A 22,763-nucleotide genomic window follows, 5' to 3' on the forward strand; every position below is an offset into this window, starting at 1 on the left:
CGAAGAATATGGCTTAGAATTGAACAAACAGAAAACCAAGATGATGATTATAGACCGGCTTCATAACAATAAACCTGATGTTCAAACTGTGGCTGGATTTGAGGTTCAATTACTTAGGATCCATGATAACAAACTCTGGAGGATGCAAGGCTGAGATTAGACGCAGGATGGCGATGGCAAGGAGCGCAACAACAAAATTACCCAAAATATGGAGGTCCACAGCGATCACCCGAAACACTAAACTACCCATTGCAAATTTCCTTATCTTCCCTATTGTATGGCTCTGAAACCTGGACCCTGAAGGAGGGTGATAAGCGGAGAGTGAGCGCCTTGGAAATGTGGGTATACAGACGGATGTTACGAATACCTTGGACGGCCCACCGAGCGAACATCTCCATTATCCAAGAACTAAAAATTGGGACACGCCTAGTCCCAAAAATCAACCAATCGATCCTAAGGTATTTTGGACATATTGCTAGGAGCGACACTTCAATGGAGAGACTCATGATAGAGGGGAAAGTAGAAGGAAGACGAACACGTGGAAGATCACCTAAGACAAAGAGGTTACTCTTTGCCTAAGAGATGGATAGACCAGGTTAAAACCCTAGTGGGGCACAACCTACCCGAGGCTTCACATATGGCCCGGAACCGAGTAACATGGGCCGAAGAAGTCAGGAGAGTTAATTCATGATGTCACCATATCCTCACGTAGGGTGAAGGACTGAAGAGAGAGTTGATTATTGTTTCATCTCCCCTAGTTAAAATTATTTTAAGTAGTTAATCGATAACCTAAGTAAATGTAAATTAAAACAATTGTTTTTTCTACATGATTTTTATTACTCAGAATATACCCCCTCTATAGGAGTGATAATATCGGAGAAAAACGATATCCTCAATCACAAATTCGCCTTGTGATTGAAAAAATAGTTCGAAAATCGGCAACTTCAGGTTAGGTTTTTTCAGAAACGGTACATTTTCGCTCAACTATTGTCGGTGTCATTCGATATAGTATTTGATCTACTCTATCGTTGTGTGTCGTTTGATTCACTAGTTTTGGGACACCCTGTATATTAAATATGAGTTCTCTGAATTATATGCAATAAAATACAAGTCAAATCATAGTGGGGACTATTGTTATCAGCTTTATTCATTCATAATAAACGACGAAATGAAATCAATGAAATTCAAAAAAAAACACTAATCAAAAAAATTGTACTTTTGTTTAACATTGTTTTTTGAGAACAGGTATATTAGTTGATTTACCGTAATCTTCAAAATTATATAAATTTGCAGTGAGGAGTAGTATACATCAGGACAACAAAAAGTAGCCATCTCAGATTTATCACTTAGGTATTAGAGTAGATTCTGTTTCCAATACTCAGCTGAGAACCGATATAAACCATATGAAGGGTACAGGGAAACAACCATCGATGTCAATTTTCTCTACAGCTGAGAAAAACGCGATTTCAACTTCAAAATCCATTCATATTATTTGAAATATGGCAAATTAAATACTATTATTCCCGAAATGAACATTATTAATATTATCATACATAAACTGAGTGCATTATATGAAATGACTTAGACATTTTTCTTTCGTATATTGATCGACATCGTTAGTTCTTTTCATAAACTTTTTAGGGTTTTCACTCCCAATCTCTGAAACAAAATCAATTAAAAATGAAATCAACGATTTGCTCCTGCGTAAATTCTTGCACTAATTTGTGAGGAGCAAATTAACTAGAAAAAATTGTTGCCTGACAATGAACTCAAAATAAATAACGTTGAAATTATAATTCTGTAACGTTTCGGAGTCTATATCAGACTCCTTCATCAGACGAAAAATCTATTTTTTAGAAAATCTTCTGAGTTGTGGTTTTTTGTTTGACATTAATTGTCAACACACAGAAACAGAGACTGCAAAGAAACGTTGATTCATTTAATTTTGAAATTACCGGATGACAGTTCCTTCTTTAGTTTTTTGAAAAATACTCAACACTTTCTTGAAAAATTAAGAAATTCTAATTTAAATGCAACAGACATCTTAGTAAGTTTTGATGTAGTAAATCTTTTTCCAAATGTTCCAGTTGATAAAACTCTTGAAATAGTGAGAACAAAATTGATTAATGATAGAACCATTTATGAAAATTCGAAATTGACTATTGATGATATAATGGAGATATTAGAAGTTTGCCTGAATTCCACATATTTTCAATTAGATGATGTTTTCTATAAACAAAAATTTGGTATGGCTATGGGTTCTCCTTTATCACTATACTTCATTCAAATTTATTATTTTAGCAGTCGGTTGGCCATGAAATAATTTTCTCAAGTTTTTGTAACTAGAACGAAGTTAGGTTGGCACTAATGAAATGTCGTTAATGTCATGACGCCGTTGCCACAACTAATATCAATTTTTATTACGAAAATTCGAAAATGCCGAAAGTAATTGAAAGAAGAGACAGGGTTTCAGGAAGTGCTATTTAGAGTTCAGGTCCGCTCATTCAAATAGTTATACCCTGATATTCTAAAATCCACAATACGTCAGACGATAGCGAACATATTCAATGTAAGAGAATTTATATAATGTTTCATCTGAATCTAAAAGACTTATATTTCAGCTGAATATTTCCACAATCAGAAAGATTGTGAATGAAGAGTATGACAAAGAATTTCCTTCTATTGGAAGACCCAAAAAAGTGGTGGCATTTGAGAATTTTATTTTTGAGTGAATTAATGCGAAAATTTTACTACAGGATTTTGATAAATGTCATCGGAGAATAAGTTCCCTAAAATGGATTTTTCTATTTTTCATTTGACTTGTCCTATACAATGTAAATGTCTTAAGGTACTAATAAATACCTAATTATTATAATTACATCATTGTATTGAGATGAATAGCCACAAATACGCGCAAGTTGCCCTGTTACTTGTTTATTCATGTGAAATTTTTGTTCAACGGTGAAGTTGCATCTTAACTTGAAACTTCCTTCAACTCCTTTTACTTATATTGATGCAAGATGATTTTTGTTGAAGAATTCAACATTCTTGTAATTATCTGTTAATTCCTTCGGGAGATACCCATTCCCAACCACTGCATCATATGCATTTCATCTTCGGGTTAATATTTTTGAAATCTACAAATGATGTAAGCCAAAGCAGATAACGAACATTAACTCTCCTCAAGCGAGTGCATATTATGATATTATACTGATCTCTTGTATTTTCCATGCAAATAACTGGATTTGGTATGCCTTCAATCAGTTTGTATAAACTTCTATTATGTTCGTCACATATTTTCCGAAGAGATTCGACATTGTGATAAAATACGTAATAACAGAAACTTTTACGTAGAACGGGCAACATAGCGTTGATTTAAAACCCAAAAATGTTTTGACAAGCTTCATAACCCCACATTTTCGTACTATACAGAGTGAAATGTGTCAAATTTCCATGGCCAACCGACTGCTAAAATAAAGTTGAATGAAGTATAGTAATGAGTAACATATTCATGGAATCTTTCGAACAAAAATATATAGACACATACCCACTAAAACCAAAGACTTGATGGCGATATGTAGACGATATTTTTGTGATTTGGCAACATGGTAGAGATGAACTAGAGAATTTTTCTGATCATATTAACAACAAAGAACCTACAATAAAATTTACAATGGAATTAGAGCAGGATAACAAAATTTCATTCCTAGATGTTTCAATAAAAAAGTTTTCGAATTATTTTGAAACGAGCGTATACCGAAAAAAGACACATACTAATAGATATTTGAATTTTTATTCCAATCACCAAGTAAGTGTCAAAAGAGGTATCATTAAAACACTTTATAATAGAGCTAATTTAATTTCATCTACACCCGAAATTAGAAATAATGAAGTTGACTTCATTAAACATTTTCTTAGGGATAATCAATACCCGAAAAATTTTATTGAAAAAACAATATTAAATTTAGAGAGAAAAATGACTAACCAAAATCGTAATAATGATCAGGAACAACCAACAAACCGTCAAGAACAACCAAATTTGTTGTGTGTAATTCCTTATGTTAATGGCCTTTCAGAAAAAATAAGAAGAATCGGTTCGAAGTTCAACATACGAACTGTTTTTAAAACGCAAAATGATTTAAGATCTATATTAACAAAAACTAAACTTTTGAACGAAAAACAAAAATCAAAAAATTTTATTTACAACATACCCTGTATTTGTGGTAAAACATATACAGGTGAAACGTCCAGACCTCTAGAAATAAGAAAACGCGAACATGAAAATAATATTAAAAATAGAGAAATTAATCGATCACAAATCGCAGATCACATTTGTTCTAATACGTGGGACCACATGATGGATTGGGACAACACTAAAATTTTAATGACGGAACCAGACCATTTTAAACGAAAAATTAAAGAGTCTACGTGTATTCTATTAGATCAAGATAATAATTTGGCAAATTGTTCGGTAGGAATAGATCATATTTGGATCAATTTACTAAAGAAGGAACTGTCATCCGGTAATTTCAAAATTAAATGAATCAACGTTTCTTTGCAGTCTCTGTTTCTGTGTGTTGACAATTAATGTCAAACAAAAAACCACAACTCAGAAGATTTTCTAAAAAATAGATTTTTCGTCTGATGAAGGAGTCTGATATAGACTCCGAAACGTTACAGAATTATAATTTCAACGTTATTTATTTTGAGTTCATTGTCAGGCAACAATTTTTTCTAGTTAATTTGCTCCTGACAAATTATTGCAAGAATTTACGCAGGAGCAAATCGTTGATTTCATTTTTAATTGATTTTGTTTCAGAGATTGGGAGTGAAAACCCTAAAAAGTTTATGAAGAGATGCAGAATCCTCCCAGAATAAATTTCAATCGATATCGTTAGTTCTTTCCCTGCACGGTAAATCTTCGGAAGCCATTTAACGTATGACTGAGCTAGTTTCATGCCCGTTTTAATACACCATAATATACTACTTCTCATTCTGAATTGAATTGTGTGTCTAACTCATTTTCGGACAGAAATTGACATCAATGGTTTTTCCTTGTACCCTTCATATATTATGTTATGCCAACAAAATTCTTCAAGAATATCCACTTCTGAACTATGTAGTTTTGTTGGTTAGATATTCTTATTCAGAAGAGTCAACTTCTCAAAAGGGATGACAATTTCGATTTCGTTTATAATGAATCCATCATCTTTTTGATATCTTCATCGCAAAAGTGCTCTTGACACACAAATTGATTCGGAGTCGATTCTTGTGGTGAGGTTTTTTTCAATTTTCTCTCAAAAATGCTCCCGGAAATTTTATCTCTTCTCCTTTTCTTTCCGATGCCAAAACACTCTTACACTAGCGCACGCTTCAACATTTCACCATGGTCATATATTGTGCTCTTATAAAAAATCGCAACTTATGTAGCAAACCAATCTTGGTGATATTGGCGTAAATGTCGAGTTTTATGGCGATCTCACCAATCAGGTAGAAGACCGATTTGCGACATAAATTGCTTCCGTGTGATAACGGAATAAAATCATAAAATAAAATAATTCGAATTCGAGCCAAAGCGCTTATTTGAATTTCGCGCTAAATTCGATTGTTTGTATCGATAAGTTGGGTCTCTGTAATTCGTAGTTCAAATCGCACCGTGTAGATGGCGGTTTTAACAGTGACTTTATATGAAGTCACTGTAGCGTTTTTCACCGTATTAGGGAAGTGTCGTATCTATATGATTCTGTTATCTGTGAATAATAATATTCCTATCATCTGTCACCAGGAAAACTCAGCCAAATTCAACTAGTTTAAATCAAAATTTCGCCATCATGTGATGGCCAGCGCGCCTGTTGGCAAAAACATGAACAACCATATTGGTACATATTTAGGGAACAAAAAATCTATGGTCTCAAAGAAAGATTCCTTCTCTCTACTCTCCATAATCAAGCCAGTGAAAGGGTCTTGTCTCTTAGTGAACACTTTTAAAGAAGTAAACTATTTGATTTCTGTGACATTTATAGTGCTGTAATCACATAATTCTATGACTATCTTTATAGTTCTCTGACTGTACCAAAGAAAAACTTCTGTTTCCTCTTTGACTGTATATTCGTGTTCTGTGTTTGACTGTACTGTGGTTCACTAGCGCGGTAAGCACATAGACCTAATAAAATATGGACAGGCCCTGAGAGAGAGAGGTCACGAGTAGTACGTTAGAAAGAGATGGACATATGGTAGAAAATGTCAAAATCATATGTTTATTGTTTACTGTTCAGCTATTGTGTTTTCAATCGATATTTCATTCTCCTCACAAACAATTTAGCAGAAAACTAGGTTTTTAGAATCGACTGCTACATGCTAATAAAGCGAAAGTGATTTATTTTTGGAAATAATAGACCAATAAAGGAGTTTCTTTGTTATTTCATGTATGTACATATAGGACATGATTTACAAAGATTTACAAGGAATATACCTAGTCTACTTTCTATATTTCATAAGGCCACAGCAAGAATTTGTAGAGGTGACTTGAATTTCGAGATAGTAGATACATTATTGAATATTATAAAGATAAAGAATGTTGATCTAAACGAAGTAGTTAGATATGTACCATCACATTCTACTTCAAGGCATGTCGGAAGAAAATACTTAACTCCAATCTGGATTCAATATTAGGAAGAGAAGAGATGTAAATCATTCAGTAAGCCGTGTGACATCGGCAAACTCAAAACTCAATATTTTCTGTTGATCAGTGTCACAGAAATCTAACACTGGAAAGCCACACGATAAAGAAACAGGAGCAGTAAAATACAGTGTCCTTTCTCTATGGTAAAATATTACTGCCAGGAGTGCGAGAGAAGGGCAACTAAACCACCTGATGGAGAACCTATCAAAATAATTGAAAAAAAAATTGTGAATGATTAATCATCATATAAATATTTCCCCAGCAGGAAATTTCATATTATTTGTGAAAGTATCAATAAACATATTTAAAATTATTGCCCTTTTCTCTATACCACACATGTTTTTGCTCAGGGAAGGTGAAATGTTTAAAAAAATTCACTTTAACGATTAATTTTTCTCTGTGCAGCCAGAACGCAAAGCAGGGGTCATTTTATCTTCCCAAATCACGAGTAATTTCAGTGTATATAAAATCAGACCCTGGCGAATGAGATAATAATGTTGTTTACACAACTCTCAAGTTTTTTTACATTAATAAAAATCAGAAAAAAAAATTTCAGGTAGTATTTTTTTTATACGGAATCTATTATTTTATCAGCACTTGAAAGTTTCAAATACGAGAAAAATATAGTTGATTTGAAAACATTTTCGAAGTTGATTTCAGTCAGAGACAACCTCTGTTGTCAGTACAAAAATTGCTTCAAATTAATAAAAGAAAGTCTATAAATCTACCGACAACCACCCAAAAATGCAACATGGAGGATCAGCGGACTGGTAGAATTCCCGAGTTTACTCGATAACTTGGTTGAAGCGGCAACGTTGATTTATTCTCTACCAGCTACCAGCTTGACGTTTACTACCAGGGACTACTGTTATCTCTCTTTTCTACCACCCCCCTCTCTCTCGTTGGTATTCCTCGATGCGGTGAATGGGAAAACCACGTGAAGGCCTGTCCATGTATTATTAGGTCTATGGGTAAGCATTTCTTTTAGGTTAGGCTAGACATTCGCGTTTTTAAATTTGATGAATGATAATATTCAAAACCAGAAGAAATAAAAATGGATATCTTCCCAAGAGGCGGTAGAAAGATTCATGCAATAAAACGAAAGGCAAAAAATGACACGGTAAAGTTTCAACCTCATGCCTTTTTGAAAATCTAATTGTGAAATTAACTTTCAGCTTTTTGGAAATGTGCCGAAAAAAAATAAGAAAGAAAAATTCGAAAAAAAAACCATAAAAAGTGCAGAGGAAAACCAAATAACACATATTAAAATGCTTTCGAGAGAAGTAAGTTTATAAATTGCAAATACAACACTCCCTCACTAACATCTTACTTCACAGACAATTTTGGAAGGCATGACGTTATTAGCATGCATCAAAAAAATTACTGAAAATGCTTTAGAAATAGAGTTACCTGGATTAATCACTGGAAAAGTAATGATTGATTCGATATCTGACACACTTGTTGAAACATTGAAAAAGGCACTAAATGACTCAAAAATAACTTCAGTAAGTATTCCACTCTGAATTTCCTAGTTGATTTGAGTTGGTGAATGGTCATTTTCAGGTATGTGATGTATTGAAAACTTTTTTTCATTGTGGGCAATTTGTTCCTTTGAAAATTAAAACAATACAAACCAAAGATGAAAACTGTGTCATTCTTGGAAGTATATCTCCTAAAGATGTGAACAGTGATAGATTTCATAATTCTTTCAAAAAGGGGGAATTAATTTGGGCTACAGTTATATCAGAACTTGACCATGGATATCAACTAGAATGTGGTGTTACAAATTGCAGAATATTTCTTCCAATTCAGCATTTAGAAGAAGGTGCAAAACCAGGTAAGTAAATAAATTTATTAGGAATATAATTCATACGAGTATCTGGCTAGGATATATATGCACTTTCTTTATTATGAGGGGCAGTGCATTTAAAATTGAAAGAAAATCATTGAAAAAATATTGAAATAAAAAACCACTTCCTTCGTATCACTTCCTGTGTATATTTCTGCCTGGTTATCTAAACTCTTAATAAACTAAAAGAAAATTGATTTGTCCAATTGCAAATTCCATGGGAAGAACTAGTGAGTTGTGAGTGCATGTTTGCACTCACTACAATAATACCAAAAGATGTGAAGCTGATTTTACAAATAGACTTCAAGCTATTATATATATAATTATATATAGTGAGGGTGGAATAAGGGTTCTCGACCAATATGAAAGTTGTTTAATTCTCTTTATTCATTCGCCAAGCTTTCGGTATCTAATTTGCACCTTCCTCAGGGTTCTGAAATTTGAGAAAGTTCATTCATGTATTGTAAAATCTTGTTTGTATGTTCTCTATTCTCTACTAGGTAGAGAATGAAAATTGTTTTCATGGGTTATCATCAAAAGTTAGGCATATGCCATCACAGACTTTTTGAAAGAACTTTTCAGCTCCTTTCCTGGCATGTTAATTTGAAATATTCTTTGATTCCTGAGTGATCAGGAACCACAGGCTCAACAGACCTTGTTCGTTGAGTTACAGGGAACCCAGGCTCAACAGACATTGTTTGTTGAGTTTCCTTTGACACATATCATCTTAGCAAGCTCAGTGCTTTGATCGCATCATCAGATTGTATTTTTAATTTCTATTTTGATTCCAGAAATTGGACAACCAATCTGGTGCAAAGTGCATCGAGTTGATACTGATAATACTGCTTCTATTCTAAGAGTGGGAACTAAGAGGCAACATATTGATTCAATTCTTACTGATGATACTATTCCATTGAGTTCGATCTTACCTGGAACAAAGGTGGAGGTATATGTCGAAAAGGTATGTCGATAAATATTCCTGATCATTTATATCGAGGTTTATATTGATTACCTTTCACCATTTTCAATAATGTACTTCAACTACATCATTATAAAATTCATATTCTATATTTTGCTGTTCTAAATCTGTCTCTATATTTAGGTGGTCAAAAATGGAATACACTGTAAATTCTTGGAGAACTATACTGGTTTCATTCATGAATCACAGTTAGATCCAGTAATGCGAAACATAAATACCATTAAGGAATCTACAGTGATGTGTGGATATCTTCTATATGTGGAAAACATTACTAAAATCGCCCATTTGAGTATGAGAAGCTTGGCTTCAATGTATGAATTGGTATTTGAAAGGGGCAGTAAAGTATTTGCAGAGGTTAGTGAATTTTTATTTTTTCATCCACATACTTACAGTATTAGTGCTTGAGTGCTTGATATGAAATATTGAATTTGGAACCGAATATTTTGAGTACAAACTTAAAATAATTCAGGTTTCGTCGTCTCTTATGTGAATGGGTCTATTTATTTCGAAGTAAAACGGATTTGAACTTTTTTTTTGCTCTAGAAAATCGTTAATGCCTAGCTCCTGACTGGTTGCATAAGAATTCAAGTCTCAGCTTGCGGGTTATTATTTTTTACTCCTATTGAATTTTTCAAATCAGCCCTGTAGAAAACACTAGTGAAACCACTACGTTGTATTCACAAAAAAAAATTGTTGCTTAGATCTTTAAGCAATTTTGCTAGAACTCAACGAATAAGCTACAAATCGATTGAATGTCCTCACTACTACAAAATTTGAGCTCTTTTGAAGTTTTCTACAGTTCAAACTCAGAAAACCTAAAATTGTGGATTAGACCCATTCACGTCCAAGGCGACGGTTTGTGAAATATTTGTTCCTATAAAAAAAGTATCCTCCGATGACCATGATTTGTAGAGCTTTGAATCATGGACAAATACGGGATAAAAATGATTATACATCTACAACAAAGAAATGTCTTCTATTGGTAAAACTAGTGCTGTGCTAGTGCATATTTTCAAACCACTACAATCATTCAAAATGATGAGATGCTACTACCACCAATGGAATTTGGAATTTGCTATAATAGATTACTGATTACTGATTGCTGGGTGTGTTGGACGGATAAATCAAACCTGCCACTGCGACTAAGCGGTCTATTGTAGCACACAGGCAAGATCCTAAGGCTAGATCTCTCCCTCCAGTCCAATACTGCCCAAAAAGGAGATGATGTCGGAGGGGGAGTGATTCTTGAGTTCCTCTAGGACCATCTTTGGAGAACCAAATACTCCAAGTCTGACCCTGTCTGCCGCCAGGCAGTCACAGAGGATGTGCTCAATTGTTTTGTCCTCCTCTAAGCAGAGTCTGCAGAGCAAGTCATTGGCGATGCTAAGTTTTTTAAGATGGGCTCTGAGTCTACAATGTCCTGTGAAAAACGCCATGATAAATCTCAGATTGGTTCTAGAAAATCCTAGCCAACGACTGGTGTATGGGCTGGGAGGCACTAAAATAGCCCTGTGCGAGTGCTATAATAGAAAACTTCATAAATAGATCTGGTGAGCATTGAGTGCATATTATAAAAAAAGAGCATTAATTTCAACATATCCTAATTCTGATGATGATGTTCTGTGATCCAGTGCAGCACTACTTTTACCATTAGAGAACATAGTGAGATTTTCATTACTCGTGAGTTAATATATTTGACACTCAACAGATCTCTTACTTTGATTTTTATTCAAAAGTGAAAAATTTCAGAATGTGTTTGAAAAGGATTAATAAACAAAATGCAGTTTGATACTTTTTGCATGTTTTCCAGTTCATTTAGGACAAAAACTTAACATATCTGAACAGAAAAACTATTCTATTAAAAATATTTCAAATGAACTGTTTTAAGGGAATTATCCTGTATATTCTTATGGTGCTAGTTATTCTCGCCGATTTTTTTTAATTCATATATTATTTTCTAATAGTTTTCAATGATTTAAAAGTTTTCACAATTATCCGAGACTTTCATATTTTATAATTTCAGGTTATAGGAAGGAATGAAGTTGGTGTTTATTTCAAACTCAATAAAAATGAAAAAGGTTGGGTATCTAACAAACGTATTTTGAGCACTTCGAGAACCAATGGTAATAGTAACAATTTCATAAAAGAAAAGTTTCCTAAAGGCAGCAAACACCAATGTGTTGTTTTGTGTTATAATCATATGGACCGTGTGTACATATGTGGTGTAGAGAAAGAGCTTCTCAAGGAAATATATTTCTCTTCGAAGGATTTGAAGGTGGGTGATCTGGTTGAAGGATCGATACAAGAGATTAAGAAAAATGGCGTTATTCTGTCAGTTGGACGAGTGAAGGGTTTCATACCAAATATTCATTTAACCGATGTTTTATATTCTGAGTATTTGAAGAAAAAATTTGTGGTTGGTAAAAAGATTCAAGCAAGGTGAGATTCATTTTTTTATATTTGTTCATTAACGAATTTTGCAATCCATTTGAGTATGTTTCATTGATTCAAGAATTTCTTGTTTCAGTTTCATTATCTAACAGTCTTTTTCTATATTTCAGAGTTTACTCATCAAACGAGAAGAGTGTTATTTTCACATCAAAGCCATCTTTCCTCAAAGAAGATACATTTTTTCATGATTTGAAAACAGTCCAATTGAATCAAATTTATCCAGCCCTTGTATTGAAAGCTAAAGTCCATGGATTGGTTTTATCATTTTTTAATAATATCGAAGGATATGTTCCTTTCAAAGAGTACAACTTTCAAGTAACACAAGAATATAGGGACAATCCTTCTGCTTTCTTCTACTCTGGGCAAGTGGTAAGTACAAAATTTGGAAAGTACTCTAGCTGTACCTGCTGCTTCGCTGAACGAAATGTAATACCTGGATTTCTTTCACTGTAGTGCTTCCAAATCCGATAGGCCAAGGCAAACAAACTGAATAACGCAATACATATGAAGGGTACAGGGGTAAAAGGAGCTCATGAGCATTTTTATGTTTTTCCATCAGAGCGTGTTTGAGGTTGAAACTCTAGTTTGCGAACGCCACGTTGCTTTTTTCAAGTTTTCGAAATTTTTCTTAAGGGTGATAAATAACAAACAAACTACATTAAATATTTGAGACAGTTTATATTTCTCTGAACAAATAAAAATTAAAAAAACTCTTACAACTACAAAAACTACAAGGGAAAAAGGGGTTCATTTCATTGAAATGAGCTCGTTGCTTCCGTGTATAGGTTTTTTTTAAGTGCAGATATCTCATTTACCAGCCCGTTTTATCTAGTTTGGAATCTGAGAGGTGATAATATATGAAAAATGCTATACACTATACTATACTATCCATCCTGAATACATCGCACTTTTGGCCAAAGATGCGATGAGCCCCTTTTACACCTGTACCCATCATATTTGTTTGATTGTGTGATTATGATGACTCTCTTTTCAGAAACATATTGGGGAGATCAATTTATTGACCTATAAAGTGTTCTTTCCTTTTTCATATTTACTTGTAATAATTTCTACAGATCATTTAAAGTTATCTGTTCTATAATGAGAAACTTCCTCTGTTTACTGATTTTTTTACTGATTGCTGGATTTGTTGGACGGATAAACCAAACCTGTCACTGCGACCAAGCGGTCTATTGTAGCACACAGGCAAGCTCCTAGGGCTAGATCTTTGAGTTCCTCTAGGACCATCTTCGGAGAACCAAATACTCCAAGTCTGATCAGGTCTGCCACCGGGCAGTCACAGAGGATGTTCTCAATCGCTTCGTCCTCCTCTAAGCAGAGTCTGCAAAGCGGGTCATTGACGGTGCTAAGTTTTTTTAGATGAGCTTTGAGTCTACAATGTCCTGTGAAAACCGCCATGATAGATCTCTGATTGGTTCTAGAAAATCCTAGCCAACGACTGGTGTATGGGCTGGGAGGCAGTACTCCAGGACCTTTTGCCTTATCCAGCTGTTGTTCCGTTCCCTGATTAAAGAATTGGAAATTCCTTTACTTCCTTTTACAGAGTGTCCAGGTATCCAAATCAGTTGCAGTCTGTTTAAACTTCCCAATTTGGAGAGTTTAGATCTGCATTCAAATACCTGTGCCGAGTTGCATTTGTCCGCTTCAAGGGATTTAATCGCAGCTTGACTGTCCGTTAGGATTTTCATTGACCTACCCGCCCAACCCATGTTAAGCAATTGGTTGGCGTATAGATCAATGGCGAAGATTTCCGCCTGAAATGCTGTCGCCGACTTTCCCAGACTGGCACTGAGTTCAGTCAGCGGTCTACAGTTGTAGACTCCGGCTTCATATCCCTGACTGGTTCTGGAGCCATCAGTAAACCAGCAAGGTCCTTGTAGATAAAATTCCTTGTGACGGAGCCATTCGTTTCTGCTTGGAATCAGAGAACTGAAGGATCCATCCGTGCTGGTTCTTGTAATTATCTGATCAGTTCTCATGCCCATCACCTCATATGCCTCCAATTGGACTGAAAGACGATTAGGCACGAAAATGAGTTTGCCAGGCTCATTTAGGGTAAGGTGGTGGAGCCTGTGGGTTGCTAGTCTTGTCTCTCCCTGGACAAAAATGTGAAGGGGACGGAGGTCTAATAGCATCTCCATGGACGAAGTTGGAGTCGAACGGAATGCCCCCGAAATCATGAGGCATGCCGTTCTCTGGAGAAAGTTTGTTTTGGGTTTGAGCGCGTTCTGTACAGGATCACCAGGCGATACAGCCGTAGGTGATCAATGGTCTAATCAACATGATGTACAGCCAGCGGAGCTGCTTTGGCGATATCCCTCAAGTTTTTCCACAAATCCTTTGAGAGGATTTGGGCGTTTTTCCCGCCTTGAGAATATACACAACTCCTTCCTCCTGTTGGATGGTATGAAGTTCCATGCGAAACTGGATCTGAAGGTCCTAATAAGGTGAGAGATTAAGTGTTCCAGTCCGTGCTGAAGTAGAGCTGGAAATATTTCATCTTCACTCGGCGCTTTGTATGGGAGAAAGGATAAAACTGCCCTTCTCACCGCGCTCGCAGTAACAAGTTTATTAACAAATGTCCAGCATTCTTTGCTGGGTTGCTTGAAGCGACTTGTGAAGTTTCCTTCTTCTGCATTTCCAGAATTAATCAGCACGTGATCTAGAAAGTGTGTGTCAGCTATGATTTTAAGGGTTTTCGCCCCAGAGACCGTATAAGTGCCCTCTGATCTTTTAACTGATCCCAGCGTCAACGACGGCTCCCTGGAGAATATTTTGTGGAGTCTGGTCGATGCTGCTGCAGAAGTTTTCCCATGACTGCCCCTTTACCTTCCTCACTTCCTTGTTATACAAGGTGAGAGTTTGACGGTACACTTCCCACTCACCTGCTAATTTTGCTCGGTTGAATTTCTTCCGAACTTCTTTACGAAGTGTCTCTTAACTTCCTCTGTTGGTTCTCACTTATTTTTCTTTTTTTCTTTACAGATTAAAGTACGAGTTCTATCAGTGAAAACTGATAGAATAATAGCAACGCTTAAGTTAGAAGCTAGTTCGACACTTTGCCGTGCAAAGTTAGGTGAGTTGAAATTTTGTTGATCTCGGCATACTCTTGATGAATACACAATGGGTGTTCGCCACGCTCAAGGTTCACAGCCGACTAAGTTTCGCGGTTTCATCGGATTTTACGACCGTTTCTACATCATTACGATAAATGTAAACAAATCTGGCTTCTGGTGCCTAGTTAACATTGTCTTTGAATGGACTCTCTTATGGTGCAATAAAATACAGGGCGTGCCATTTGAAGTCAAAAAAGTATTATGCTGTTTTCATAAAAGTATCTCTTCTATGAGAATTGAATAGATCAATATTATATAATAGCTCAATATTACCCCTAGTTTTCCCAAAACTTCTAGTGGACGGTTTTCGTCATACACTGTACTTTAATGAATTTGTTCCAACCCAAAACTAATACTCAATTGATATGGTCTGAAGCAGTTGAATTGAACAATAGAGGCAGGAAATGTTGAAAATGAAAAGAATAAGGTCCGATTCGTTGGGGAAGAACTGCTACAGTATAAAGAACAAGACCAAATAAATTGTCCTCTTAGTGTATTAGGGTGAATCAACTTTTAAATTTCCTTATGATGAAATTGTGGATTTTTATTATTTTTTTCTTATTGTCCACATTTGGATACTTAAGTCGAAAGGAAATTTTCTCTTGTTCATGATTTTGTATAGAGCAGAGCTGTTTTATTGAGAATTTAGTGAATTCGACTCGAAAAACTACACCAGTCCAAATCTGGCCTGTCCCCTGGACTACAATCAAAAGTATTCTTAAACCGACTATACATCAATTATTGTTGAAACAATTATTATTGACATTCTGCAAACCATATGTTTCATTTCGTATCTTTATATATGGCATATATCACAATATTGTCCCCCGGACAACTCTAATTTCCTAAGTTCTGGATTTATTAATTGGATAGCGAAATAGTTAAATCACCATTATTAAATTTTAATTCAATACTACGTTCTTTTAATTCTTACGAAGTCTGTTTTTGATCTGTAGCATGTAAAAGTTTTGATACATTTGATGATTTTTTTTAAGAACTCCATATTCTTTTAATTGTGGACATTTCATTAGCATAGACAAATGTTTTATTGGTGACTGTCTCGAAGTTCGATCATTCTATCAGCTTGTAAAATTTGATAAAATTTCACAATATCATTAGTATCAAAATGAACTTCGCAAAACGCACTGTATTCACCGGAAATGTATTTTTTTTGGAACGACTCTGATCCACGATTGTTCTTCATTTTTGGAAAAGGAAGATACACTAAGATAATCATTTCCTGAAGTTTTATTATTGCCCTTGTAGCCTAAGGCTTAGTACACATGATGGCGTTAGACGCCGCGTTGAGCGCGCGTTTGTAGTTTTTACTTCGACCGTCGCGTTTGCAGCGCGCTTCGAGTTACTAGACTGCGCATTGGAGCGTACACATGTACGCGAGTTCAACGCGGCGTCTAACGCTCTCATGTGTACAAAGCCTTAGGTTTGAAACATTCATTAGGCATGATACGAAATCGATCGTACAAGCAAAATCGAGTTCAAAAACTTTAGGTACTTTACCAAATGAAAGTTCATTTCATTTCTTTTCATCAAACAATTCACTCATAGACTATTTTTTCCCCCAGCACACAATTCACATCTTTCACACTTTCAAGTACTAAAAACAAAAAACCTAAACATAATCAACAAACACGATGCCGGCAAGAACGATACGAGAACTTCAGAAGCTCCAGAAATTCCAGGCCTTCCCCTGTGTGGCCAAACTTCTTCCCCATCGCGGCTATGTGTTGAGAGGGCTGTGATTCACCCCTTATCTTCTATTTCAAATTTCTTCTCTGCAGGGACAAAAAAAATCAATGAGGCTGAGTCATCTTCAGATGATGAAGAAGATGAAGTGAGTACTAAGCTAAGATATCTATACTGTGTGTGTAGTGATCTCTTGACTAAGATGTCTAAAACACTGGTGTGTGCACTTGTCACTTTTTGCAAGCATCAACATTTCAGCAAATCGGGGATATGGGATTAGTTTCGTGGCGGCGCCACCATGTCATTTGCTTCGTTCTATCCTTGTTCTACCAAAGGAAGTCCAATGATACTCTCTCGTTTTATTTTGTTTTGCGTTGATATCGAATATCGATCAACGAGTTTAAAATATGAACTGGACATTTTGTCAGGTGTTAAGGAACATTTGTGATTTACGATTAAATTTTCGTTGTAAAAACAAATCTGTCAATATTTCAACACTATGGAATAAGGGTTCGAAGGAGTATTTACTATTCTTCTTCAAGATAATTTCCGTTTGACAAATTGAATTCGTGAGGGGGGTAATTCAATATTATTTTAATAAAACACAGTTGATTGGTCAAGTATCCAATATATTCTGTTGACGGAAAGGGAATTTTCACTATATTATCTACTCATGAAGAATATTTGAAAACGAATTCGAATAGATTTATGTATTTCTGTTTCTCAATACATGCCAACAATTCACATTACGTATTTCCAATACAGTTACTTTGAAATATTGCTGAAGTTTCCATGAAACTTAGGTATATCGGTCCCGAATGTTCGTTCATCTGATTTGGTTCTGCCCCAAATTCCAACAACACCGAATTCTTAGCTGTAGTTCTTAATTGTCCGTACAGAAACTGAACTTACTGAACGACATGTTGAAAAAATGAATGTTCTACACCCCTTTCTCGAAACTAAAACATTTTCACACACCAATAAACGCTTCTAAATACAACAAATTCGTAAGTCGTAGGAAAGTATTCGAATTATTTTCAAATATCAATTGGCAATGCTCTGTCAAATTCTAAACAGCGCTACCTATAGTGGGAAAAACGAAACTGATCCCATATCCCCACGAAATTAAAAACAAAATCGAATCAGTGAATTTACCAGAGTTTTGGAAAAAAGCTTACATCGGGAGGGACTTCACTCTATAGGAACTCTTTTGTTGCAAATTGTTTGTAGACTCATTCTGTGAAACTTTTGATAAACATAGATGTTTTTCAGGAAAATCTAAATAAGAAGCAAAATAAATTTAAAAATAGAAATGTGGACCAAACACAGGAAATTGAAAGTATTGAGCACTATGATAAACTTCTAATGAAAAACTCAAATTCTTCCACATTGTGGTTGAAGTATATAGCATTCTGCTTATCGGTGAGTTTCCAAATACTGCTGATAACTTCTTGTCTTTCCCCTATATATGGGTAGAATGACACCCTTTATAGAATGAAAGTGCTTTCTAAATCACAATCAACTCACTTCTCCACATTGTACATTCAAGATGTTTCTTGGGGAGTTGTCTAGTGCATAAGTGCATTGAGAATATTGAGATACCAAAAGTTCAAAACTTAAAATAAATGAGTTATGTTACAGCAATTACTCTACTTCCATTTCAGATACAAGAATTTGAAAAAGCTAGGAACATTGGAAGAAGAGCCTTAGCATCTATAAATATGACCTGTGAAGATGATAAATTCAATATTTGGATGACATTACTGAGTATAGAGAATTTATATGGAACAAAGGTAATTTTTTTATTCCATTCCAATTTTTATATTTACTTAATATGCCCGGCGGCAGACAGGGTCAGACTTGGAGTATTTGGTTCTCCGAAGATGGTCCTAGAGGAACTCAAGAATCACTCCCCCTCCGATATCATCTCCTTTTTGGGTAGGATGGGACTGGAGGGAGAGATCTAGCTCTATGAGCTTGCCTGTGTGCTACAATAGACCGCTTGGTCGCAGTGGCAGGTTTGGGTTTATCCGTCCAACACACCCATTAATCACTACTTAATATGAAAAAAAATTTTTTTAGGAATCCTTCGAAAATGTGTTGGAGGAGGCTGTTAAACAGAATGATGCCTTCAAGGTCTACAAGAGAGTTACAGATCTTCTTCTCAAAAGTGGTAAACATGTTGAATTAGAGGAGAAAATAAGAAAAATGAAAACGAAATTCAAAAATGAACCTTCGATGTGGGTTCACATTGCTAAGATTTATTATCTTATGGGAAATTTCAAAGAAGCTAGAAATATAAAGAATTTATGCCTTAAGTCAATTACTATCAAGAAAGAACGTAAGTTTAAGTTTGGAAGACAATATCATTAATATAATTTCGAGGACAAAATAACTTTATTTTAATTTTAATTTCAGAGTACAACCTTATATTGAAATTTGCAATAATGGAATTCACCCATGGGGAGATTGAAACTGGTATACTTATAATGGAAAGTGTACTCCTAACTTATCATAATAAGATAGGAGCTTGGATGATTTATATTGACCAACTAATTAGTAAAAACCTATACAAAGAGGCAAGGTAAGAATTATTCATATAATATATGTATTATTTGAATAGGACGAACAACTGGTACATGATGTTTCCACTTTCCCATCGCAAACGCCCTGTCCTCTGCGACGCTCTTTCCCCTTCCCCTTTTCTCAATTTTGTCTCAGACTCCCTTTTTCCACTTTTGCCTTCCATATGTTGCTGGTCTTTCTTCTTCCATTCGTTAAAAGTGCCCCCCACCATCCCATTGCTTTTCTCCAATATAATTCTCCAATGATTCCACCTCCAAGTCACCCTTATAATGATCCCTCCAACTATTCAATCTTGTTACCCCTTTCACACTTCATAAAAACTTCATTTCCCTCATCTGTAATAATAATTATTTCGATGATGTAATTATTCAAATTTTCAGGGATGTTCTAAACAGGGCCATTTCTCTTTCTCTTCCTCTGAAATCAACCAAAGTTATATACCATAAATATAGAACATTTGAAGAAAAATATGGAACACCAGAAACACTTGCTGCCTTCAAAGAAAAGGCAAAACGTATTTTGCAAGAAAAAATACAAGTTGTGTCCTGATGAGATTGATATTTAAGATGTATGTAAATATGTGATACTCTCGTTAATGTAGATGGTTTCGTTATATGAATAAATACTTAAATATTATCGAATATACTTTTTCATGATGCAAAGTTCCTAATTTTAGTTGTCCACAATATTTTTGACTAGAAGTGATCCAATTGAAATTCCAGCTTCACTGAAGCGAATGCGCGCTAGTGAGACGTGACGATGGGTCCATTGGTTATTAACAATAACAACAACTTTATTCTCAGAATTTCCAATACAAATATACATAAAAAAAAACGAGAAACCGTCAACAATAGAGAACAAAAACAAATTATACTATAGTGTTCACATAGGAATAGTTTAAAAATTCTGAAATCGAGTAAGGTTCGATATCTATAATTAAATTTGCGAGTTCTTTTTTGAATTTGGCGAAATTCACTATATTCAAAGTATTCTTAGATACAGTATTATAGAATTTTATACACATATACATACTTAGGGTTTTTTTTCAGTCAGTGGTCTTTTATGTATTGGAAATAAAAGGGTACAGTACGTCTTGTATTATGATTTTTTAAATCCTCAAAATAATGTGGATTTTTTTTCATAAAAAGTATGCTTCCCAGAAGGTATAGTCCATAAAAAGTGAGAATTCCGTTCTGTCTGAAATGCCCTCTGCAAGTTTCTCTATATTTTAGGCCAAGCATAGATCTTAAAGCGTATTTTTGAATAACAAATAATTTACAGCCATCAGAACCGTTACCCCAAATCACTATTCCATACCTAAGTATGGAATCGAAACTTGAGAAATAGATGGATCTCAAAAGTTGCCTGTCTACACGTCGGGATAACACCCTTATTATATACAGAGCACTATTTAGTTTTTTACTCAACTGATGTATATGTTCGGACCAATTCAATTTATTATCGACATGATCTCCCAAGAAGTTGGTGGATTGTGCTATTTCAACGATGGTATTATTGAAATGGATATTTTCTTGAAAATTTTCCCTAGATCTATTAGTAATGAACATAATGCACTCAGTTTTATCCACATTGAGAAGGAGCCTGTTTCGACTACACCAATTACTGATAAGATCAAAAACTATCCGCGTTTGCTCAATGCAGGATTTTATGTCTTCCTTTCTAATAAGTGCATTTGCGTCATCTACAAACATAAGAATATTAACCAATGTTTAGACAATACTATACAGTGCTGAAGGCAAATTATTTATAAATAAAATAAAAAGTAGGGGCCCATAAATACTCCCCTGAGGTACATCCATAGGCTTGTTCGTAGAGTGGTTTGAATCGGTTGTGAACTGTACAGAGCAAGCGCAAATGGATTTTCGCTACCCTAAAATGGAATTGCGCATGCTCTGTACAGTTCACAACCGTTTCAAACCACTCTACGAACAAACCAGGGTCGTGACACTCTCTTTCCCCCACTCCAAATCGCATATTTAGTTCTAATCGCATCGATAAGATGACTCTGTAGACGCAAATATTACAATGTTTGATCTATAGATGACTCTGTTGATGGTTTAAACCCTTGGAACATAGATATTTATAATGAGGATAAATTCAGATGCATACCACCCGACGATATGAATATCGACAAGTGTTACGATCTGAATTGAGCTAGCCAATTTGTCATCGTCAAGGCCCCCAAATGGAGTACGCTCCACCGAAGAAATATTTTAATATAGATATTTATGTTCTAATAACAGAATCATAAATAAAAATTAAATTAATTTGTCAAATATCAATGTCACTGTTGTCTTCAATGGATATCTACAAATTCGAATATATTTTTATTGGGCGGAAAATTATCAAAAGATCAGCTGAAAATCTTACCTTCGAAAGAAGAATTTCTTCAGAGAAATCGAGTGATTAGTAAAAGAACACGTGTTGGGACAGTTCAAAATATCTTCCAAAAAATGGTATTGAAAACTTATTGTGTATTTGGATGTGAGGATGTTGTTCGTAAGAGACATCGGTTTCTAAAACTAAGGGAGCTCTTTTTAAAAAGTGAGTTGAAATCATCAAGCCAAGAGATTACCAAGATTTATCTGTTGAGGAGATATACAACAGGTATTATGTATGTGATGCTCATTTTAGCTGATTTACCTATTCGAAAATTAGTTTGTTTTCCCAACCCCAAAGATAAAAGATATAAGTTATTGTATTTAGTTGATTCAAATAGATGTGATGAGTTGAAATATAATTATCATTTCAATAAGGGGTATGTAAACAAAAATGTACTGTATTGAATAAACATTCATTTTTCTAATTTCTTACAAACTTACCTCAATGCTTGTGATTTTAATGAACATTGGATTTTTAAGGTTTTGAGTGGATGAAGGAGTTGTATAAATCTGTATCAAACATTCACATACATCTGCTATTATTGGAAAAGTATTTCCGATATAATTTTTCATTTTAGGTCGTGAGCTCACGGAGGCAACTTATGTAGCAAACCAGTCTTCAATAGCCTTATTGGTTATATAGGCGTAAATGTCGAGTTTTATGGCGATCTCACCAATCAGGTAGAAGACCGATTTGCGACATAAGTTGCTTCCGTGTGATCACGGCATAAAATCAACAAATAAAATAATTCGAATTTACGCCAAAGCGCTTATTTGAATTTCGCGCTAAATTCGATTTTTTGTATCGATAAGTTGGGTCTCTGTAATTCGTAGTTCAAATCGCACCGTGTAGATGGCGGCGGCAAACAGCGTTTTTCACCATATTAGGGAAGTGTCGTATCTATATGATTCTGTTATCTGTGGAACAAACCTCATATTATCTCATCTTTGGATGTGTGAACTAGGGATGGCTAAG

The 22,763-nt window shown here is 34.9% G+C and overlaps 1 protein-coding gene and 1 long non-coding RNA gene across 3 annotated transcripts; one reads left to right on the forward strand and one right to left on the reverse strand.

Moving 5' to 3' along the window:
* The first annotated feature begins 6,031 nt into the window (after positions 1–6,031).
* Positions 6,032–20,021, forward strand: LOC123318556 (protein RRP5 homolog). 2 transcript variants are annotated; one of them, XM_044905222.1, is made up of 16 exons: positions 6,034–6,149; positions 7,654–7,802; positions 7,858–7,965; positions 8,020–8,187; positions 8,246–8,519; positions 9,323–9,492; positions 9,634–9,864; positions 11,534–11,949; positions 12,072–12,330; positions 14,965–15,055; positions 16,679–16,947; positions 18,072–18,221; positions 18,464–18,592; positions 18,882–19,140; positions 19,218–19,383; positions 19,766–20,021. In XM_044905222.1, exons 2-16 carry the CDS (start codon positions 7,737–7,739, stop codon positions 19,932–19,934), a joined length of 2,925 nt encoding a protein of 974 aa, XP_044761157.1. In that variant the 5' UTR covers positions 6,034–6,149; positions 7,654–7,736; the 3' UTR covers positions 19,935–20,021. The 2 variants fall into 2 exon arrangements, with proteins under 2 accessions (XP_044761158.1, XP_044761157.1); XM_044905223.1 differs by lacking the exons at positions 18,882–19,140; positions 19,218–19,383; positions 19,766–20,021 and adding an exon at positions 18,648–18,707 and having other exon boundaries at positions 6,032–6,149.
* Positions 19,326–21,180, reverse strand: LOC123318558. Its single transcript, XR_006538325.1, has 2 exons — positions 20,814–21,180; positions 19,326–19,720 (listed from the first exon to the last, which is right to left on the reverse strand). It is a non-coding gene; the product is annotated as an uncharacterized LOC123318558 (long non-coding RNA).
* Between the last annotated feature and the right edge of the window lie 1,583 nt (positions 21,181–22,763).

The sequence above is a fragment of the Coccinella septempunctata genome, chromosome 8 (genome assembly GCF_907165205.1).
Source record: "Coccinella septempunctata chromosome 8, icCocSept1.1, whole genome shotgun sequence".
Taxonomy (NCBI): domain Eukaryota; kingdom Metazoa; phylum Arthropoda; class Insecta; order Coleoptera; family Coccinellidae; genus Coccinella; species Coccinella septempunctata.